This window comes from Megalopta genalis, chromosome 2, assembly GCF_051020955.1.
Source record: "Megalopta genalis isolate 19385.01 chromosome 2, iyMegGena1_principal, whole genome shotgun sequence".
Taxonomy (NCBI): domain Eukaryota; kingdom Metazoa; phylum Arthropoda; class Insecta; order Hymenoptera; family Halictidae; genus Megalopta; species Megalopta genalis.
In genome coordinates this window covers 22,197,976-22,218,424 of record NC_135014.1, presented here as the reverse complement: position 1 = coordinate 22,218,424, position 20,449 = coordinate 22,197,976, and the positions used below count along the sequence as shown (strand labels likewise).

Sequence of the window (20,449 nt, the reverse complement as noted above, 5' to 3'; positions counted from 1 at the left end):
CGCAAGTGACACGTTTGATGCTGGTCCGGGATCTGGAGCCGATCTGCGGCGATCGAGGGACACGGTGATACACGGAATATCTGCGACCGATCTCTCTGTCTCGTTCATATTTGCGACCAAACGAACGCAAACGGGGGCTAACGATGAACCGTCAAACGATGAACCGCCGAACACTGGAACGTCCGCGAATCTGAGGAACCTTGGTCCGGTCGGTCGCGAGAAAAAAGGAACGCGCGTTTCTCTCGTTCGGATACGATCGAAGCGATCTAGCGGATCTTTTCGGAGATTTTTTTACTTCTGTCGCGGCCACCGCCGGCGCCCGTCGCTTCCTAATTACGGCGTATGTATTTATCGAACGGTTCGAAGGAGACGCGGCGAGCAAGAGTGCAACCATGCGTCGCTGTACCTTGAAACGTCACAGATCACGCTGGACGAACTCTTGAGCGGGATCGACGGAGACGTGTCGCAGGCTGCTGGAACATTTCACCTGACGGATCAGCTCTACAGACGCAACAATTACCTCGGGGAGCACACTGGTCCGTGCTCAAGTGAATATGAACATGACTCTCGTCCGAAATACATTCAAAGGTGAGTCACTCTTTTTGCAAGCACTCTTTCTCACTCTCGCATAACCTGTACGCGTGTGCACCCGAAGCGTTTCTTCGTTTCTCGCGGTACAAGCCCCGCGCGCACGCGCACTATACCGCGAATCGTTATTCCATTAAACGGCGTTTTATTTTGGGAATTATGAGTTTTATGCTGTTTCGTTGATTGACGATGGTCTCGGTGGTGGTTCGGTGGTAATCGTTAAAATTTGAGGGTCATTACTTTCAGTGGGAACGCTGGTCGAGGGTTGGTTTGCGTAATGGCGCGAAATTTTAAATCTAGACCGGAAACCGCACGTGTGTACCGGTACATAGTGTCGTGCTTCTTCAAATTTCTATGCTGTTTTGTTTCAGTCTACTAATTTGATTAATTCAGAGAATATAGTTTCATTTATCATATATGCATTCTAGATGTGATCTGGTTTCTTGGAACACCAAGAGAAAGTATTGTATTTTGTGTGTAGACGTCTCACAGAAAGAATGTGTGACATGATTTTTTAAAATGTACCAGATATATTTTATATAAATGGGATGCTCGCTCTTTTCTAAATTTTATAGAAAAACATCTTGTACACTTTTTGACGTTTCAACGTGTTTCTGTAAACTCTGACCATCTTTTTTATTAAGTACATAGATTTTAACTAGAGGAATATTAAAAACTTCATTAGAGGTCCATTTTCTTTTGATGGATACAGCTTCTAAAAAGATCTTTTGTTAGGGCACCGAGATTATTTTAGATTGTCTCAATTTCATATTTACATTTATATCCATTACTTTTAAAAACCTTGAATCAACAACTAATTTGCAATTTGCGATCTTAATTGTTAACCAAAAAGTTTTTTCTTCACAATGCCATTTAGTAAAATGTTTATTGAAATAAACATTATCCAAGTTGTTTCTCGTTTTTCTCTTAATAATAGGTGATAGGAAAGAAAAGAATAAGAAAGTAATAAAAACTGTAGCTCCAAGTTTACCATTGCAAGAAAAATGATTCAAGCCGTGTTTGATGCAGCATAGTCATTTCCAAGTTCATTAGATTATTTCCGGTAGAAAAAACGTTAGAATAAAAATGATATTACAAGATAGTAGTAGGGGAGAGAAGAACAAGAAAGTGAACAAACGTTTCTTAATGACTATCATTGAAATAAAATGACTGTTCTTCAGCCAGTACAGTCATTGAAAACTTTTATTAACGCGTTTCTGGTAGGTAGTGACGGGAAAAAGCCAAGAAACTGAATAAATTGAAATAAAACACATATTACAATCAATGCAAACCCGACTAAGATTTAATTCCAGTAGCTAAGGTGTTAAAAATAAACATTACATTGCATGTGAACGGAAAAACAGGGGAAATAACATTGCTCGGATGAAATTTTCATGATCGAACCTGCCAGGAGCCGGATCGTTCTGACTCTTGCAGAGTTTCTAGATTAGTGGACGCTGCACTTTGACCGCGCGGATCATGCTTAAGAACGTAAATTCCGTGCATCACGATGACGCCGTGGTTACAATGTGCTTTATCGTCGTATCGTAATCGTCGCCGATAGAATTGTTCGTTTTTGGGGCCCCGGCTCGAGCCGCGAGGCACCTACACGTGATTTCTGCATGCTCTTCGTAAATACCTCTTCGTAAATACGCCTGCGGTGCGCGCGAACGCTTTCGAGCCCACCCGAATACATACGCGTTGCATTTAACGCATGCGGCGATTTCGCACATGCGCGCCTATCTCGCGGAAATATATAGTTTTTAGCAACGCAACGTGCGCGATGCGATCGCGCAAAGTGCATTCGGCACTTTTCTTCGGCGAGCTCTCGTTATTCCATTCAACATCTGCAACTGATATGATCAATGATTCTCATAACTATGGACTCTGAGCTAATTGCATCTGCACCTAGTTTTGGATTTTCAATCTCTAAGCGGTATATGCAAAATTTATGCAATATAAAATTGATTTAGCTTAGTTGCAACAAATAGATTTGAAATAGAAATTGATTCTATTTTAAATTAAAAATTGGAGCACATACGAGTATATTGCAATAAAAGTGGCGTACAATCTCATTCAATTCAATCTCACTATTCCTATAAAGCAACACAAGTTGATCACTCTTAGTGCTCAGTAGAATCGATCATGGTGATCAATCGTTTGAATACTATCAGAGTACTTAAGCACTATCAAAGTTACACAGCTACTGTCGGATAACATTCTCAGACATTGTAATTAGTTAGGAGTATACAATTATATGTATGCAGGACAAAGTTTTCAACACATTGTTTACATTTAATAATATTTAGTTTATTTTAAATTACTCAATTTAATTAAGTTTATCTATTTTACTTAAGGTTGTTTGGATTATTTAAAATTATTTAGTTTATTCACAGTTATTTATTTTAGTTTATTTACAGTAATTAATTTTCTTTAAAACTGTCTACTGTATGTAAAATAATTTAGTTTCTTCAAAATAATTTTTAGTTTATTTGGAGTAATTTATTTTATTTAAAATGAGAGAGAACTCTAGTTTATTCAAAATAATTTAGTTTACTCGAAGTTAAATAATCCTCTGTGCCAGTCATCCGAATAATTTGACACCGATCTGGAAACAATATATAATTTTATCGAATTGCATTATATTCTTTTCACCAACACTTGCCACGAATGCATCAAAATCCGTGATCTAGTTAACTCGCATCCGTCGCATAAAAAGGTAGCATAAAGATCCGCAGCTTAAGGATGATCTTCGAAGTGTGTCGCGAAGATCCTCGCACATGCACCGAGTCGGGAAAGTATTTTTTCCACTTCAAGATTTATGAGATCTTGCGATTTCCCGTCGATCCGAGCACGTTTCTTCTTTATCGCAGGAACGTGTCGGCGCCGCGTCACTTAATAACGATCCACGGACCGTTTTCCGTGATTCACGGATGCGATCTGCTGAACTTTAGACTCGTTCCGGTCTGTTCCGCTGTCGTGTGTTCGAAAAACAAATTCTCAGGCCGCGCTGCGCGACGGAGCTCATGCTTTAGATTGTTACGGAGCGGTAAAGTCGCGGTTCGCTTCGATCTTCTTGCCATGTCGTGCAAGAAGAAACGCCCAGTAATTGCGTATATGACGATTAACGATTAACAATTAGAAATGTCCAATGGTTTCGTTCTTTTTTCGTCTGATTTCCCCTTCATTATTGATGGGAAACGTAGTTAGCTCGTTGGATATTTGCAAAAATTGGGAAAGAAAAATTAATAATTAACAATAACATATATATATATATATATATATATATATATATATATATACACATATATGTGTGTATATAATAAATTTAATATATCTACATTACTACATTTATATTTGATATATTTGGGTATTGGTATTAATAAATTCGAATTGTATATAATTAAATCTTAAAAAAGACTAATTTGTGATCACGATCACCGGTATAATTGGAAATTGACGAGGCCAAGATCAACGGTTTCCGAGTCAACAGAACCGATACGGGTTTACAATGTCGACGATTATTGAACACCCGACGGAGAGATCGTGCGAAAATATTTACCGATCGGACGTTCCCAGCGGCGGAAACCGCGGCTTCTATTTTCGAGACATCAGGTGGGACGTCGCGACGCTGTTTTCACGTCGTGGCGTCCCGGCGTCCCGGCGTCGAGGAAAGAATATCACCGTGCTCCTCCGCGTCACGTCGCGCCGCGATCGATTCGCGCGGGCTCCCGATGAATCGGGGCCGTAACTCGATCGCTTCGACTAGGCTCCTCGTTAATCGATTTTCCGGTAAATATTTGCACGCTGCGGCCGAACAACTGCTTGCTATCCGTTGTCCGGGGACTTGGTCCTGTTAATGGAGCACAGAGTAGTTCTTTGATCCAGGAATTCGAGAAAATGTCGGAGTCGATCTGTCATAGCAAGTCAATTGATTTCTTTTTTTTATTCATTTATTTATTCACGCGGACAGACTAGACACAATAGTATCATGGAATTCGGATGAGCCGAAAGTTGATGACGTGTAACAAAGTTACATGCTATATAGTTTTCGCCCTCTTTTCACCCTTTGAACTAGAAATTCAAGTTCTATTAATTTTATTTTGTAATTTAGAACGATGTAACAAAATTTAGTGTTCTTTGGGCAAATTGTTGTAAATTAGTTTTCGAATTCATGTGATATGAGAAATTGGAAAATTAATAAATGATTACATAATAAATAAGTGAAATAGAAATAAATCTCTACCGATGTGTAATTCTTATATTTTCACGTTATTTGATAGTAGAAGCATTTTCTAAGAGAGTTTTTAATCGTATAATCTGATAAGCGATAAACGTCGTCTTCTAGTTTACAAATTCGCAGATTATCGCCATTTCGAAATTGAATGGAAATAATAAAGAAATAACATTTAAAATAGTGTAATATGAAAAATGGTCATAGGTATGAAATAAAATCATGAAATAAAATAACATATTAGAAGTAAAATAATATATTATTTAAAGTACTATTTCAAATAATATATATATGTCATCTCAAATGTAGTTTAATGGTTATAAATATTTGTCGAGGAAGTTGTTCGAGTTTCAGAAAAGACAATCGAAATCGTCGAATTCCCCAAGGAAATGTCCGAACATTCCGTCGATTTAGATAGAAGTCGCGCATGCCGATCGAACGTCGTGCCAAGAAAGTCCCGATCTTATGAATCGTATATCGATTGGTTTGCGAAATTCATCGGTCTCGAAATAAATCTTCACGGCGCGGCGCGACGCGTCGAGTCGCTTTCCTTTGGTCGCGCCGAATTCCCTGGCCCGAGTCTCCTGGGCTTCTTTTATCCGTCAGATCTACAACATGCGGCCTGTATGCACACGATCCAACTATGTATATCGTTTCTGTCGACGGATAAGATTCCTTGTATTCCGAAAAGATGAGAGACGGCGCTGTATCATTCTCGACGCCGTAGCGTACAGTTTCTCGGCTGTTTTGTCTCTGACATTTGCATAATTCGTACAGTGCGGCGAGTTATCATTAAACTGTGGATTTCATGCATTTTTGACGAAAGTGAGTAAGTAGAATTTGAAACGGTATGAATATTAGAAAAATATGAGATTGTGTTGTGTAGATAGACTGCGGATTTTATGCACTTGTGGCAAAAATGTATTGACCAAATTAAAAGCAGTACAACAACTTAAACAATTTAAAAATAATATTTTATTACTGTCAACTCATTAAAATTATTTCAAAACAAATGGATGTCTATGTAGCTCCTACATTTTGTTATTAATATAGACAATTTTTATGTTGTCTAAAACTGCGCAGGTTAGTTATAATATTATTTTCAATTTATCAAAATGTTTAACAATTGAAATACATTTTTATTTAATTCCGGTTTGTTGCAATTGAGGTAGAGAATTTTTAGATTTGATTGTCCTTCTTTCTCTCTTTGATTAATGTTTAAAATTGCGTTAATTCAGTAAAAAGCTACACAATAGTTATGTAGATTCACGTTTTTTTTTTTACAAAATAGAAATTCTTTACTTCAATTGCAACAAATGGGAGTTATATAAGAATGTATTTCGTCTGTCAAATATTTTATTGATTTTTCATGGAAACTATCCTCTAGTTGCCTACGACAAGTATACTCGTCATGCAGACATGGTGCTACATTGTGTTACGGTCAACCAGTCATAACACAATATTGATTTCTTCATGACGAGTATACTCGTCAATAACAGCTAATTGGCCAAGAAAGATAATTACATTGATATTCTTTATTAAATTATATATTTTAAAAAAATGTTGTATTTAAATAAAATATGAAAAAGTTCAAACACGTACAGTATAATTACTGTAACTTGCACACTTTTGAAAGATATTGCAACAGTCGACTGGTCAACAATTACAATACGAAAGTAATTTCTGTTATAAAGATATTAGAACTATAGTCTGATGGTATAATGTCGAAGGATAAACAATAACAGTCGGACAATAAAATAATGTCGCATACATCGATCATGAAAAATAAAGGCTGCATCTTTCTGTGTTAATTTCGTTGTTCCGCAACTGCTATACCCGGTGTCCTTAACATACACGTTCGCCTGTATTTGCGAAGTTCCCAAACACGACAGACGACAAAAGAGTAATTAACTGTGTTCGGCGGCACGCGGTCGCCCCTGTAGCCGTGTTTGCTCGGCTGTTTCATTTTAGTTTGTACCCAGACGCGTTCCCGACCCTCTCCTCACGTTAACTTCCACTTGTTCCTCTCTCATCTCTCTCTCTCTCTTTCTCTTTCGTAGAATTTGTTTAATTAAATAGTTTTTTAATATCTCCGGCCAACTCATTATCTAAAATCGGCGACGCGCGATAACGCTCGAATTCATTAAAACTTTTGCTCGACCGACTTTCGCGTCCGATTATGGCGTATTCACACGTTCTCGCGACGGCGAGAAGTTTTCTACTTTTAAATATGAATGGATGTTCGATATTAATTAGCGGAACTTTTATGCATTCATTGGACAAATATTTTCCATGGGAAGCGGTTCTTTTCTCTGAGAACTTTCTAGGATCGGCGATAATAAATTTTTATTAGTCGACTTAATTTATTAGTCAATGAGTTTTGACGTCGAGAAAGTGAATTTTGATTAATTATCGACAAATTTAGCAATGTTCCCTGAATTTTGGAAAACGATTTTCGCAGATTAGAAGTATTTCTTGCAACGGAAAATTCATAATCTTTGAGCACGTGATACAAAATTTTTGTGTGATCCTTCTTCGAGATTCTTCTTGAATTTTGTTGAATGAAGAATTAGCTAAAGTAGGATTCAAATAAAAACCTCCCAACACGGTTATAAGAAATATAAATTGAATTAAAATAAATTGTTTCTTTTAATAATTTTGATAAGTCCAAAAACAGTGTAACAATATTACTAAATTCTTCATATGTCTTCACAATTTTATATTTCAGCTACACATTTTTGCCGTAAATGCATAAAATCTGCAGCCTAACTATAATGTCCAGATTTCGTCCCATATATTTATAACAAACAGCAGGGTTTCTTTGTTTTGTTTGGCTTTGTAGTTTCGTTGAGATCTCCGATGTTCATCTAATTTGGTTTAAAATTACGTGTTTAACATTGAGACGGCAAATTGGAAAATTCATATTGAGATGGAAGTTGGAAGTTTCGTCTTTTGTAGAAGAACATCTGACGATGTAGCTCGACTGCCGGCGAATCCGAAGACCTTCAAAGTATTACAGAAAACTGAGATCACGCGTTAAAAAGTCAAGAACTTATTACACCGAGGGACTCCTCGCAATAAAGACATATTAAACAGTTATTACGCTATTCGCGCGTATCTCCGAGCACGTCCAAACACACACAATCATACAAAGTATCTCGTAATTGTAGGCAATAAGCAATGTTTCTGGCAAAGAATCTTAGCCGATGAATCACTGGTGGCCCGGATTACGATCCCGAGTACTTCCTCGATCTCGATATCGTCTCCAACGATTACTCTATTCGATGTTCGAGTCAGTTTAACCCTTTTATGCCAACATCCAAAACATTCTACCTCGCTTGATAGCGTTATACTTTCAAGCATCAATTTTATTTTCGTCATAGCAAATCATTTGGTCAACGAAACCCATTTTTCTCTTGCATGAAAGTGCAAATTTCTAAAATAAAATTCTACAGTATAATTATGATCATTAGACCTTGTAATATTAGCGCATTATATTTCCAATGAATCTATAGTTGTTAACTTAAATTCCTATAAAAATCTATCATAATTCAAGTCTATAATAAAAATACATTATAATTGAATTTTGAAAGTCAAATTCTCTAACATGGTTGCTTTGTTCGTCTACTCTGGGTCCGAATGGACCCCGTCGCCCGAATGTTAAAACATGGACGGCGGGATCCGGGTCCATTTAGACCCAGCATTGCGAAGGTATTATTTAGCTGTTGATCTTCCAGTGATTAATTTCAATCGACGATTGTTTAGTTCGATGTTTACTTCGTAAACAATTGCTCAGATGCGGTTGAACGGAGTGTCAATGGCACGGTGTGAAAGAAAGACACGGTTTTCGAGGGTTTCTCTCGAATTGATCAGTGAAGCTGATGCGGCCGATTGCTCGGCATTTAGCCTGCGACCAATTGGCGCGCGCGTTCCATTGATTGGTTGGTGCTTGCGCATAATGCCACGGAATAAAAGTTCCATTTGCGTTCAATCCCGAACATTGTCGAAGATTTACCGCCGCACGTTCGCTCCTTCTTCGCTCGTCGTTTCCCGAACGATCTTTCCGCTTTGTTGCCAGGATCGTAAAGACAGCCTGCTCTTCGGACGTGCTTCCTCTTGTTCGCGATCCTAATCGACTGCCATAACCGCGGAAATACAAACTAAGTTATATTGATAGTCGATCCTGTGATCAAATGATCGGTTTCTCATCTTAAAATTATAAAAGTTGTATAGACATTTTCATAAGAAATGATTGAACAAATTACATTATTGGAGCAGCTATTATAATAAAAACCGTACAAAATGTAAACAAATTGTATTTTGTCACTTTTATGAGACATCGCACACCAGTCAATTTTACTGTTCGGTGAGTTTAGTGTTAAAACGTTGTAATCGTTTATTTGCAATCTAGCAGCGAATTAGTATTTTATTTTTGTGTAGAGTTTTAGGAGTATGCGATCGTGGTTGCATAAGGAAGTATGGTTACTCAGATTTTGAAGTGATCCTATAAGGTGTTTAGTATAAGCGTTAGACGTAAACACCTGGACGTACGAGTTTGTCGCTTGCGATTAGACGCCACGTCCGCAGGCAGATGATATTTTCGCACGTTTCGCATATGATTTGTGTATGATATATTTATTATTCAGTACATTACCGTCTACGAGATACAATAGTGTGCGTAGAGAGGGTAACATTTTTGAAACTTGCAATTTCCCTACTGTTAAAAGAAGAAGATGAAAAAATTGCGTGAACAGTTTTGGCAAAAGTGAAAGGAAGGAATATTAAAGATGTATACAAAAAGCGAGATGAAGAGGGCTACTGCAGCATTTTAATGAGAAATGAGTAATAAGAAGTACTGAGTAGACATGCAGGCAGCTTTTTAGATTCAGTGAACAATAAGTAAAATTTATCTTAAGCCTTTGTTGGCAATAATTCTTTGGATATCTTTATACGTAAATAACAGTTTAATTTTCTACTTTATGTTCCTCCTTTTTAATGTGAATACTATATGTATGAGTTTATTTTAATTTTTCATGATTTTTATAATAGTGTGCGCTTGAATTAAGAAATATATTCAACGATTTTGAATGAAAAAGCAGCTTTATGATAAGATAAAAGCAGCTCATATATGAGCTGAAAAAGCAGCTCAATAATTATAAGATAAAAAATGTGAAATCCGTCATTTCACCAGTGATGGTACGTTTAACATTATTGGTTAGTTTTTACAAAATTTGTATAATTTTTTTCTTGAAACTTTAGCGAACTACATCACCCAGGTTTGGTGTTTTTCGCTCAGGTACAAATAACTCTTTTGATTGACACTAAAATAATTAAATATTTAAATTAGCAGGAAAGAATTAGTGCAACAGTACTTTGAAATTCTTCGAATGATTTTTCACTGTTTTATATTCGATCTACTCATTTTTCCCATAAATTCGTCAAATTCGCCATCTTATTATATCTTAACACGAAGATCATTATTGGAAACGATTCGGAGTGCTTCATTCAATTTTCGACTAAATTCAAACGAGATAGGCTCGAGTTAGTGATGAAACGCTGAGGTCGCAGTCCACGTTGACTACGGACAGCTTTATCAAAGGGCAGTTTAGATGTTTACTATGAGGTATTGATGGTTTAGGTTCGGACAACTAAGATGCAACGTAATCGTGCAAGGAGAACGCGTCAGCATACGACAATCGCTCGACGATGCAGATCTTTTATTGTCGTTTGATTTTGAATGAATTGATTGTCCTGAATGAATCGTTGAAACTATAGAGAATAAATTCATTATGCCGAGTAATAACATGATGAACTAAAAGTGATTAATAGTAAAACATTTACTCAATAATACAATATATAACGTGAAAGTCTAATTAGTCTGCACCATGCATCAATATGAAGCAAGTCGATGCAGCAGATTTGCTCCGTTCGTTCGATTCTACTGAAACTATAGTCAATGTACTCGCGATTATGATTACGAATACGTAGCATAGTGAGCTAAGAGTTAAAACAAAGATTCGAACTGTATAAGCAAGATTTAATCTTAATATGCAACGATCGTTCAACATTGTCGATTTTTCGTTCATCGTCGTTCGATGTTGTATGGGATCGATGGTTCGTATTTGGTTTTGGTTCGAATGGACGTATTTGTAAAATCAATGAAGTCTTTCAACTGGTATTTCAATTAGTACGGAAATAAATTACTGTTTCAAATGAAGCATACGTAACACAGTTGAGAGGAACAGTATTCGCAATTATTTCTATTTCTTCGTTGAAATACCTTTACCGAGGCCCGATCGCGAGTACGCAAAACATAATGAACTACGATCCAGAAGCAAGATGTAACAGAAGAGTGCAAACAGATCGCGTTCCAGCGTACAAGGAACCGTTTGTCGTGGCAGATTTCGCGATGATCGCGGTTCGATTTCGGCCGAAAGTATAGTGAATGGATTGATGGTCGTGAGTGCGTAACATGGTGAACTTGATCCCATTGCCAGTCCGGTCGGTCCGTATACCTACAACGACCGGAGGTGGGAAAAAAACTAGAGATCAGCGAGCTTACGTCACGCGTAGAACGTGGATCAACGCATAAAGGCGCGTTCGCACGGCGCCGAAGATACGACGCCGACGCAGCCAGCGATCCGGCTGACGCCGCACCGTGCCGGTACCGCGAGAGAGAAGTAAACGATTTGTCGAGGAGGTCATTGAGCTTGATAGGGCGCGGCCGCCATCTTCCGCGCCGCGAAAACCACATGCGAACACCGTACGAATGGCTTTTATCGTTTTTAGGGCGGTTTGTCGACGAACAATCTGTTCGAGCGGTTTCTGGACCGATATCTTGATGCTGGGGAAATTTGATGCGTCCTTCGTTATTATTCGGACAGTCTTTACTGGAGAACGGATTTTTAATATTGTTTATTGTTATTTGTACACGTGTATTAATTAATGCCCGTTGACGTTGTTTCTTAATTCATACAAATTCTTTTTGCGTTTCTTTGTATAGTTTCGTATGCACCATTTTCTAAGAAAACAGATTTTTAAACATTGTTTATTGTTATTTTAACGTGTATTACATAGTCTTTTAAGTTACTCGTGCAAGGAAAAACACAAATAGAAGCGGAAACCATTAGTTTCGTATGCACCATTTTGTAGATTGTAATAAGTGAGGAAATGCAGTGATGCACATTTTAACATTGTTTGTTATTATCGCAAATTTTGTTTCATATATCTACAAGATAAAGTGTGATAGTGTAAACACAATCATTTGTTACGTATGCATCATTCGCCTGATTAGACTGTGGATTATATATATTTATACCAAAAATGTATGAATGTATACAGAACAGTGAAGGCAACAAGAGAGGTAGAAAAGATATACATTTTCTATTGAAATCCTGTTCTGTTCAATACCCAAAATTTTTCGGAGTATAAAGTGAAATAATTAGTATGTACAGGACAACGAAGGATGGATTGCATGCCGAACATTTGTAATGCGTGAAAATGGATCGTGCAACGTATTCGCGTATTTTGCAACATCCTTCCTACGCCGCGATAAGATAACGATATGGCACTGGGGCAATGAAACGTTTCGTGTTTTGATCACGAGGAATTTGATCGCTGCGGCGTCCCTTCTTCTTCCTTGTTTGTTCTTTGCAATTAACCTTGCAATGTTGCACTATCCTTTTATTTCCTTGTTTGCCACGCAACATTGCTATAATATCGTATCGAACACGTTACGAAGCCTTCGAACGCAATCTTTTAAAACACAAATGTTATTATGCATTTATGGTAAAATTGGGTTGAATTGGTATTTAAAGTAGTAGAGAAATTAAAAGAATTTCTAAATGCCAGTTTACTATTTTCTGTCTATTAAAAAGTGTTATTAAAAGGAAGACTGAACTTCTTATCTAATTTCTGTTTCTTGCAAATGCAAAAATAAATGTAAATATTCTTTCTGGCATAGAAGTTTATTAACGATAAAGTTTAATTATATTAATTCAAATACATGTTGAAGATTGTAATAAACTTAAAAATTAAAAACTGTAATAAACTTAAGAATTGTGTACAAATTAAAGATTATGCAAAAATTTTTAGATTCATAGCAAATTCGTTTTTTCTGTAATCATTTTAATAAATTGAAAATAACGCGTTAACATTTTCAAATTCTTTGGACTTTTTTACTGTTTTAAATCGCATCTACTCAATTTTGCCATGAAATCCGCAATCTGATTATGAATGAAATTCGTCCGGAGTAACGATTGATCTTTGCCAGCTTTGCAAAGTTGCAAAGCCAGCTGGATTCGCGAAAATGGCTGGAGACGACCATACTTGAAATTCAAAGAACCTCGCCTGGAAAGCAACCGAGATTTCTCGGATTTCCTAGAAGCTCTCGTGACAATTGACCAGATCTCGTGCCTAAAGGCTGCCCACTTTCCGCCGGCAATCGACACACTATTATTTCATACGATAATCTCAGGAAACGTCTGTTCTGATAGACTGCTGCTGGAATTAAGTTCGCCGACGATATGGCGTTGCACTTGAAAGAATTTTTAAAAGATCGTTTCAATACAAAATTTCCTGGAACACAAAACCAAAAACGCAATAACCAAACATTTCCTCTTAACACTTTCTTTAACGGAAACCTATTAACAGACATTTCAATTCGATTGTGTTTAAGAGAAGATCGGTAATTTTCTTTTAAGTAATAATTTCAAAATATGTCGATTACTGTTGAGATTATTGCAGTTTTCGGAACAATTTTTTAAGAAATCCTTCCTTGATCTTCGATTTTGAAAAAACTATTAGAAAACCGCCAGTGAATAGTGTACCATAGCTGCGCTGTATTTTAGCAATGAGACTCGGACAGTTCTACCTTGCACCGAATTATTATTTAGATTCTTCTGAAGAAAATGAGGTAGTTTAATATCACATTATTAGTGCAGGAGCATGATTGAATAATAATTAAAACGAAGATGACCGTCGATCAGAATCGAAGAGGCAGAATCGAAGCGGTTCTCGATCTCGTTTATTAACACGCGGTGTAACGAACGCAGAGTTTACACGAACGAAAGAAATCGCATTGAGTCGATGATTTTTATTCGATCCGGGCCGGTACATTTTCGGCGTCGATTGATCGATAACGAAAATAATTCGACCGCGCAAAGAACACAAAGAGAAAGAGAGACGCTGCCCCGGCTCGCTTGCAAACTAGAAAAATAACCCATCGATTCTTCCGGCCGAGTGTTTCTGCTTTTCAACAGCGAACTTCTTTACCTTTCAGCGACGCATTCCGTTTTTCACCGGCGCGGCAGCGGGGAATAAGCGCGAATAAAAATAAAAATACGCGGCGGTTCGCCGCCGCGGAATCGGCGATAGGATGGAAACCCCATTCAGTTGGAAGTCGGTTTGGTAAGCCGACATAACGTCACCGTTCAAACTGTTTACCCGCGAATAGTCCGAGCACACGATTTCACGTTTCTCGCGCGTTGTCTTCAATTTTTACTGCGATCTTTCTGTCCCCTTGCCGCGAATCGTTGTACAACGGGAATTCGCTTTTTGCGGCCAAAATTATTTTAGCGTTGTTCCAAGGTTTAGGTTACAGTTACATTGCAATTATGCATTTATAACAAAATTCAGTGGTCAGCATTTAAAATATCAAAGATTAAAGGGATTTCAGAGTGACAATATATTCTTTTTAATCTATTAGAATTATTAAAGAAAGGAAGGACTTGCTATTTAGTTTTTATTTCTTGGAATAACTCGAAATCTAAAATAGTCTTTTTCAGTATTTTCATTTTATGTATAATCTAGTGCATTTTGTACATATGAAGTTGAATTTTGTAACTCATGCTACAGCTATATTATTAACAGTTTTTTAAATATAAAGAAATTTGATAATATCAAAATTATTTTGAAACGTAATATGACAACTTTCAGGGTTGCTTTAGAGTCACCACACGACTGGAAAGGGCGAACATTCGAAAAACTGAGGTGACTAGCATTTTTAAGTGAAGACAAATTTTTTTGCAAGGTTTTATATTTAGATTTGTACAAAAGCGAATGCTGACCAGCTTTCGTTGGACAAATTTTTTTGCCAAGCCATCGAAAATGTCTGAAAAATCGTGGTTTGTTTCGAAATTGGATACGAGCGTGACAAGCGCGTTCTCCACTTAACTGTTTACCCATGCGTCGAAATACTGTTGGTAACTATTTGTTTCAATTATTCTACATGCGAAGGTTGCAGAGAGGTTGCATCTAATTCTTAGCAATTGTTCAAACTTAATCATTAATTTCACTTTGAATTTTATGATTTTGTATTTAGAACGTATCTCAGGACATAATTATCTGAAGCGAATAATATTTCGGATTTGGGAGCTTCAAAGAATTATCACTCCCATGTTCGATTAAACATTTAAACTATTAAAAATAGGAAACAAATGTGCAACATTTCATAGCATATAACGAGTTAAAAATATCTTTGCTGAATAAAAAATTCACTTTATATATTCAACTAAACCCTTCAGAAATAAACGCGTTATATTACGTGAACCCTTAACGTTACAACTTAATTTCTACGAAATAGCTACTATTTTCGAAAACTATTTTATTCATTGCAATGTCCAGGATTTCGAGAACTTTTATCAGAACTTAATGTTAATAACTAACTAATATCACTAAAAATGTGTAATATATATGAACATTCAAATAACTATTTGAGTAGAGGGACATTTACTCAGTTTCTAAAGGATCCGATTTCCCATTGACGACAGCTAAGAAAAACGCCGCTCAATCATGAACGAGATGACGACGTAGCCAGCGAACGAATTTCAGATTGCGTGATATCACTTGCAATTTGCTATGCTCGTTTCTGCATTCCACTGACGTCATTGGTGGCGCATCCCCTTCCCTCGAGGACAACGCGAAAGATTCGCATCTGCACATAGTCTCCGTCACTTGGACGTTAACCTTTGCTCGAGATATTGTCCATTCTAGCCGAGGACTGATCCACCCTTCTCGCAGATGCCACGATCCGGTGACAAAGTCGATTTGAGACAACTGTTCTCGGTAGCCGGGTTGAATATGCGCTTTTCCTAAACTCGGATTGTCGACTGTTAGACACCCTGTTCTGCTAGCTTACAAATATCCTGAAACAACTTTACAAAATATAAGCATAGTTATTTTTATTTATTGAATAATATTTCCCATTCGGGGTGAGTTACATGTATTGTCGAATATTTAATAAACTTCAGATGATCGAATTGTAAATACTTTCGCTTCTTATTCCACTCTTGTTAAATCAAATACAGGCAGAGTCATTTAATTCTTCTACTTCAATTTTTCTTGTGAACTACATGTATAAAAAAATGTTTCGAACGGAAGTGTTTATATTCGAGGGATTTAAAAGTGTGTAGTCCTTTGCCACAGTGTTTTCCCCACACTGTCTCCCGACAGTGTCGCCCAACAGTGTTTTTGAACAGTGGGAACGGTTTATTAGCGGTACACAATAATTGATCGCAAGAGTTTCGTAATGTTCGTCGCAACGTGATCGAGCGACGACGTATTATCGTCGCGCGACGGTCACGGAAACATGTTGGCGTTTAAAGGCAACGTCGAAGCCAACGTAGATCCATGACACGGCTATACATCCTCGCCACGGCACGTAGGAAGGCAGAAAAGGTCACGGCTCTGACCCATTTCGACGGTTTATCGGAGTACACGGCGAGCAAAGTTCGCCTCGTGGTGCACGAGCCGGCTGAGCAGATTGTGTGTGTGCTCCGTGACTTCAATTTCCTTCCATCGATTTTCCTTACTCGATCTTCCCCTGAAGATCTCTCTCGGTCTTGCAGTATAGCCTGCAAACCGATCTTCTGGTCAGCAGATTCTCCTGAGTCAGACCTTTTCATAACCCTTTGAACTAAGATGTTCCCGAATAGGACTACTGGTATAATTATGGTACTTTCAAAATTGCAGACTTTCGTTCCATAGAATTCATTGTCAACATGATAAGATCAATAGAATTTTGTCTATATAATTTTATCAATACGATTTTATCAATATAATATCAATACAATAAACTCAATACAATTTTATCAATGCAATAAAATCAATACGATTTTATCAATACAATAAAATCAATATAATTTTGTAGTAAATTTAAAGTAGTAAAAATATTTTTAGTAAATATAAATTTTTAGTAAATACGAAAAAAATTTATAGTAAAAATAAAGTAGAAAAATTATTAGTGTTTGTTAATACAGTAAATTCTCCCTAATTGATGTTCAGATTGTGCACAAAAATGGACAATTTGGGAAGAGGGGATTTTATACTTGTTGACAATCGATAACTATAAAAACAAGCCACAAGGCTCGAATCAATCTAAGCGACAATTAGAGAGAATTGACTCTATATACGTTTCCTCGTGCTCTAAAATGTCCAAGTACCAAAAATGCATGAAAATCCACAGTCTATTCATAACACATTCGAGCACACACAATTTTGTTAATTAAAGTTTAATTTTAAAGTTGGGTATAAGATCAATTTTAACCTTTGTTTTTCAGTTTCTGTAATGAAATTGCTAAAACTGAGGATTTCTTGGGTTTCATTGCGAAAAGAATGTGATTTTAATTGGACACTCAGCAATATACATAATCAAACAAAATGTATCTTATCTTGTACATACATTAAAGGGACCAATACGATGGAACACAAATAAATTTCAAATGAAGGTACATACATGTTTAGATGAGATAGTGAATGGGAGACTGGTTGACACATGCCAGTGCGTCCAACAGGAGGTTAACAGGTATGTCCGGTCCCAAAAAGACCGAACGCGAGAGATTAGGCTTCACGGTCGGTCAATTTGTTTTATGACCATCGGGTTCAGACGACTCAGGAGCCGACACACGGTCAGCACGTGTGATCCAGGTCTACGGATATCTTTTTTCTTAGTCATAAATCTCCGCAGCATGTAACCTGAGATAATAGTGCAGATTTTTAGCCAAAGGATACCATCGTTCACCGAACACGTGTATTTCTTTGTGTCACTTGGGCTTGATAGAGTATCCTCTTCCTCTGAAACCAAAAAATAAAATTTTGTTATTATACTCTCATTTTCTACGATTCGTACATTGTTTATTTTATAAAAGCAAAAGGTACATACGCATTTCCCTAAATATATCTAGGAAATTACGGTTAATGAAAATAATTGTCCTTAAACTTTCAATGAAGCAACTTTTTCAACCGTGTTAAATCGATCGAAATCGCATAAAACGGAAATTGAATTTATTTTTCTAAGCCGTGTAAAAACAGAGTTTGGTGTGTACATAACGCAAAACTAAAAAAATAGTATTTGAGTCATTGTACGATAAACTAGTCCCTCTAACATTTAAAACAAATTCAAGTCGTTTCGTCCAGTTTTAAAACAGTTATATCGCGTTTGAGAAGATGTTCGAACACTTTTTGCCAGTGATATAGTAGAAATTCAATTACACTGGGAATTTTGGGACCGCCAGTGGCGGTGGTCGGCGTAAAATCCGTGTAAACGTTAACATGGCCAGTTAACCATGCGACAGGTTTCCAGCTCGAGGAGCTGTTCCGTTTCGTATCGATTGCTCGTTACGAGGTGACTACGCGTGGCCGAGGTCGCCGCGTGTTTCGGTTCACAGAGGTGAGCTCTGGTCCGAATCGTTCCGCGATACCGATTGGTTAACTAATTTCGTCTGATGCAATTCACCGGAGAGAATCGCAGGCGACGATACCAGATTCAGCGGAATCGTTTACCGTGGCCGAACACGCTATCTCTTTCCCCCGCTGTTTCTTTCTCTCTCCCGATCTTGTTCCCAGAATCGAATCGCGTCCGACGAACACTGAGATTTCGTTGATCGGCGCTGGGATAAACGCACAAAGAGGATTCACCTAAATCGAGTAGTTACGCTTGCTTCTGGATGAAGTAAACTGCAGCTGAAGCCACTTTGTTGGGTATTTTATAGAGAATCTTGTTCGTGGAATGTGCAAACTCATGGCGCATACTTCCAGTGTTTGTGTTGCATTCTTGGTTCCATTTCCTGATCCTTGGCGAGAGTCTCGCTCTTGCGATAAAATCATTTATTTTAATGCTGTTGTTTCAAGTTTTCAAAAAATTCAGAAAGTTTGAAGCTTTGAGAATATGTAGAGCATATGTAGATATGTATATATGTATCGCGCAATTTTTTCCTCGCGTAAATTCGCTTGAATTTATTTTGGGGTGGAAATTAACCCCCAAATATGTGGCTACTGTTTATTTCATTGCCATAATTTGCAAACTGTGCAAAATAAATAAAAGGTCTTCCAACAAACATTACTTCTCTTGTCCCGATCTATCATGTGGTATACGGTTTTTAACTTGTTTAAACAATTGGAGAAAGTTATAAACAAATAATCAATATTTCTCATCGAGGATCCTATACATTTTATTTTATTACAAATTACAAAGCGATGTTGTTTAGTTTTGTTTGCATACATTCGTTGTTGTTTATCTTTATGTGAAAGATGTAACGACACATATACGATGTAATATTATTAAAAACATCACTGCTTTTATTAAATGTACCAAATGTACGGATACTTTTGGCCGCCGCTGTAGTTCGTTCAGAGATCGAAAAATCAACGAAGAAAATTACCAAAGCTTCGGAATTCGAAGTTTCGGTAGAAGAACGCGAGGTCTTAGAAGGACAAAGTAAATTTTCGAGGACGAAGTCGAGGTAGAAGTTGCTCGTAAGCCGCTTTAAGATCCGATCAACGCGAAACGTGGGACGCGAATATCTTCGTGAACGAACATGAACCCAATCGAAGACAGAACCACTACAGTCTGCACGATCTATACGTCGTTCAGTGGACTTTCGTAAATATACAGTTGAGAAGAGCCGGGCCTCTTCTTCGTGAAGTAAACAGCTTGAAAAACATTGAATGAAAAATTCTTCCGATGCAAATACATGTGTATAGCAGAACCTCGATGATCCGATACTCCAATATCAAAATGCTTTACTGTTCACACACGTTCCACGTTTAATTAGCTCGGTCTAAGGTAAACCATATGCAAACCGATTTACTGTAAAAATCAATAAAGCAGAAACCCGATACTGCAATTAATTATCCGAACATTATCCGGCTTTCACTGTGTAATTTACTAGACTGAGAATTTGTGAAGCATTTATGGCAGTAATTATTGGATGAAACTTGATGTATCACGTAGACAAAATAAAAAAAGTATACTAGTTTGAGAGTACCTATATTAAGATCATTATGTGGAGAACGATACTTTTATTCGACGTCCGTCTCTTGTTAACGATGCAGACAATTTTTATGTTCCACAGCAATCCGTAATAATTACCAATTTTCAATTTCATTCGGATTTCAAGGAAGTGATTGACATTGACTAATAATATTCAGCAGACACTGCTCGAAACATTCGTCGCTAAACTGTTGATCTTTATGCAGAATAAAAGCATACTGGAAGTCAATAAATATTTCTTACTTTAACAATTTCAAACCTCTACAGTCGAAGCCATTTTTACTTCAAATCCAAGATAGTTGTTTTGTGACCGATACAACGGTAACACCTCTAGCAATCTTTTAAAATATGAACTTTAA

General features: G+C 37.2%; 1 protein-coding gene and 1 long non-coding RNA gene across 3 annotated transcripts in view; one reads left to right on the top strand and one right to left on the bottom strand.

Moving 5' to 3' along the window:
* The first annotated feature begins 230 nt into the window (after positions 1 to 230).
* zfh1 (Zn finger homeodomain 1) overlaps positions 231 to 20,449 on the top strand; it is a 39,837-nt gene continuing 19,618 nt past the window's right edge. Inside the window, exons 1-2 of the mRNA XM_033470824.2 lie at positions 231 to 340; positions 422 to 588. Of these exons, the coding sequence (XP_033326715.1) occupies positions 555 to 588 (34 nt within the window). The 5' untranslated portion in view covers positions 231 to 340; positions 422 to 554. The remainder of the gene's footprint in view (positions 341 to 421; positions 589 to 20,449) is intronic.
* On the bottom strand, positions 15,221 to 18,976 carry LOC117220647 (uncharacterized). 2 transcript variants are annotated; one of them, XR_004490318.2, is made up of 3 exons: positions 18,602 to 18,976; positions 17,556 to 17,893; positions 15,221 to 16,674 (listed from the first exon to the last, which is right to left on the bottom strand). It is a non-coding gene; the product is annotated as an uncharacterized LOC117220647 (long non-coding RNA). The 2 variants fall into 2 exon arrangements; XR_004490319.2 differs by lacking the exon at positions 18,602 to 18,976 and adding an exon at positions 17,982 to 18,591.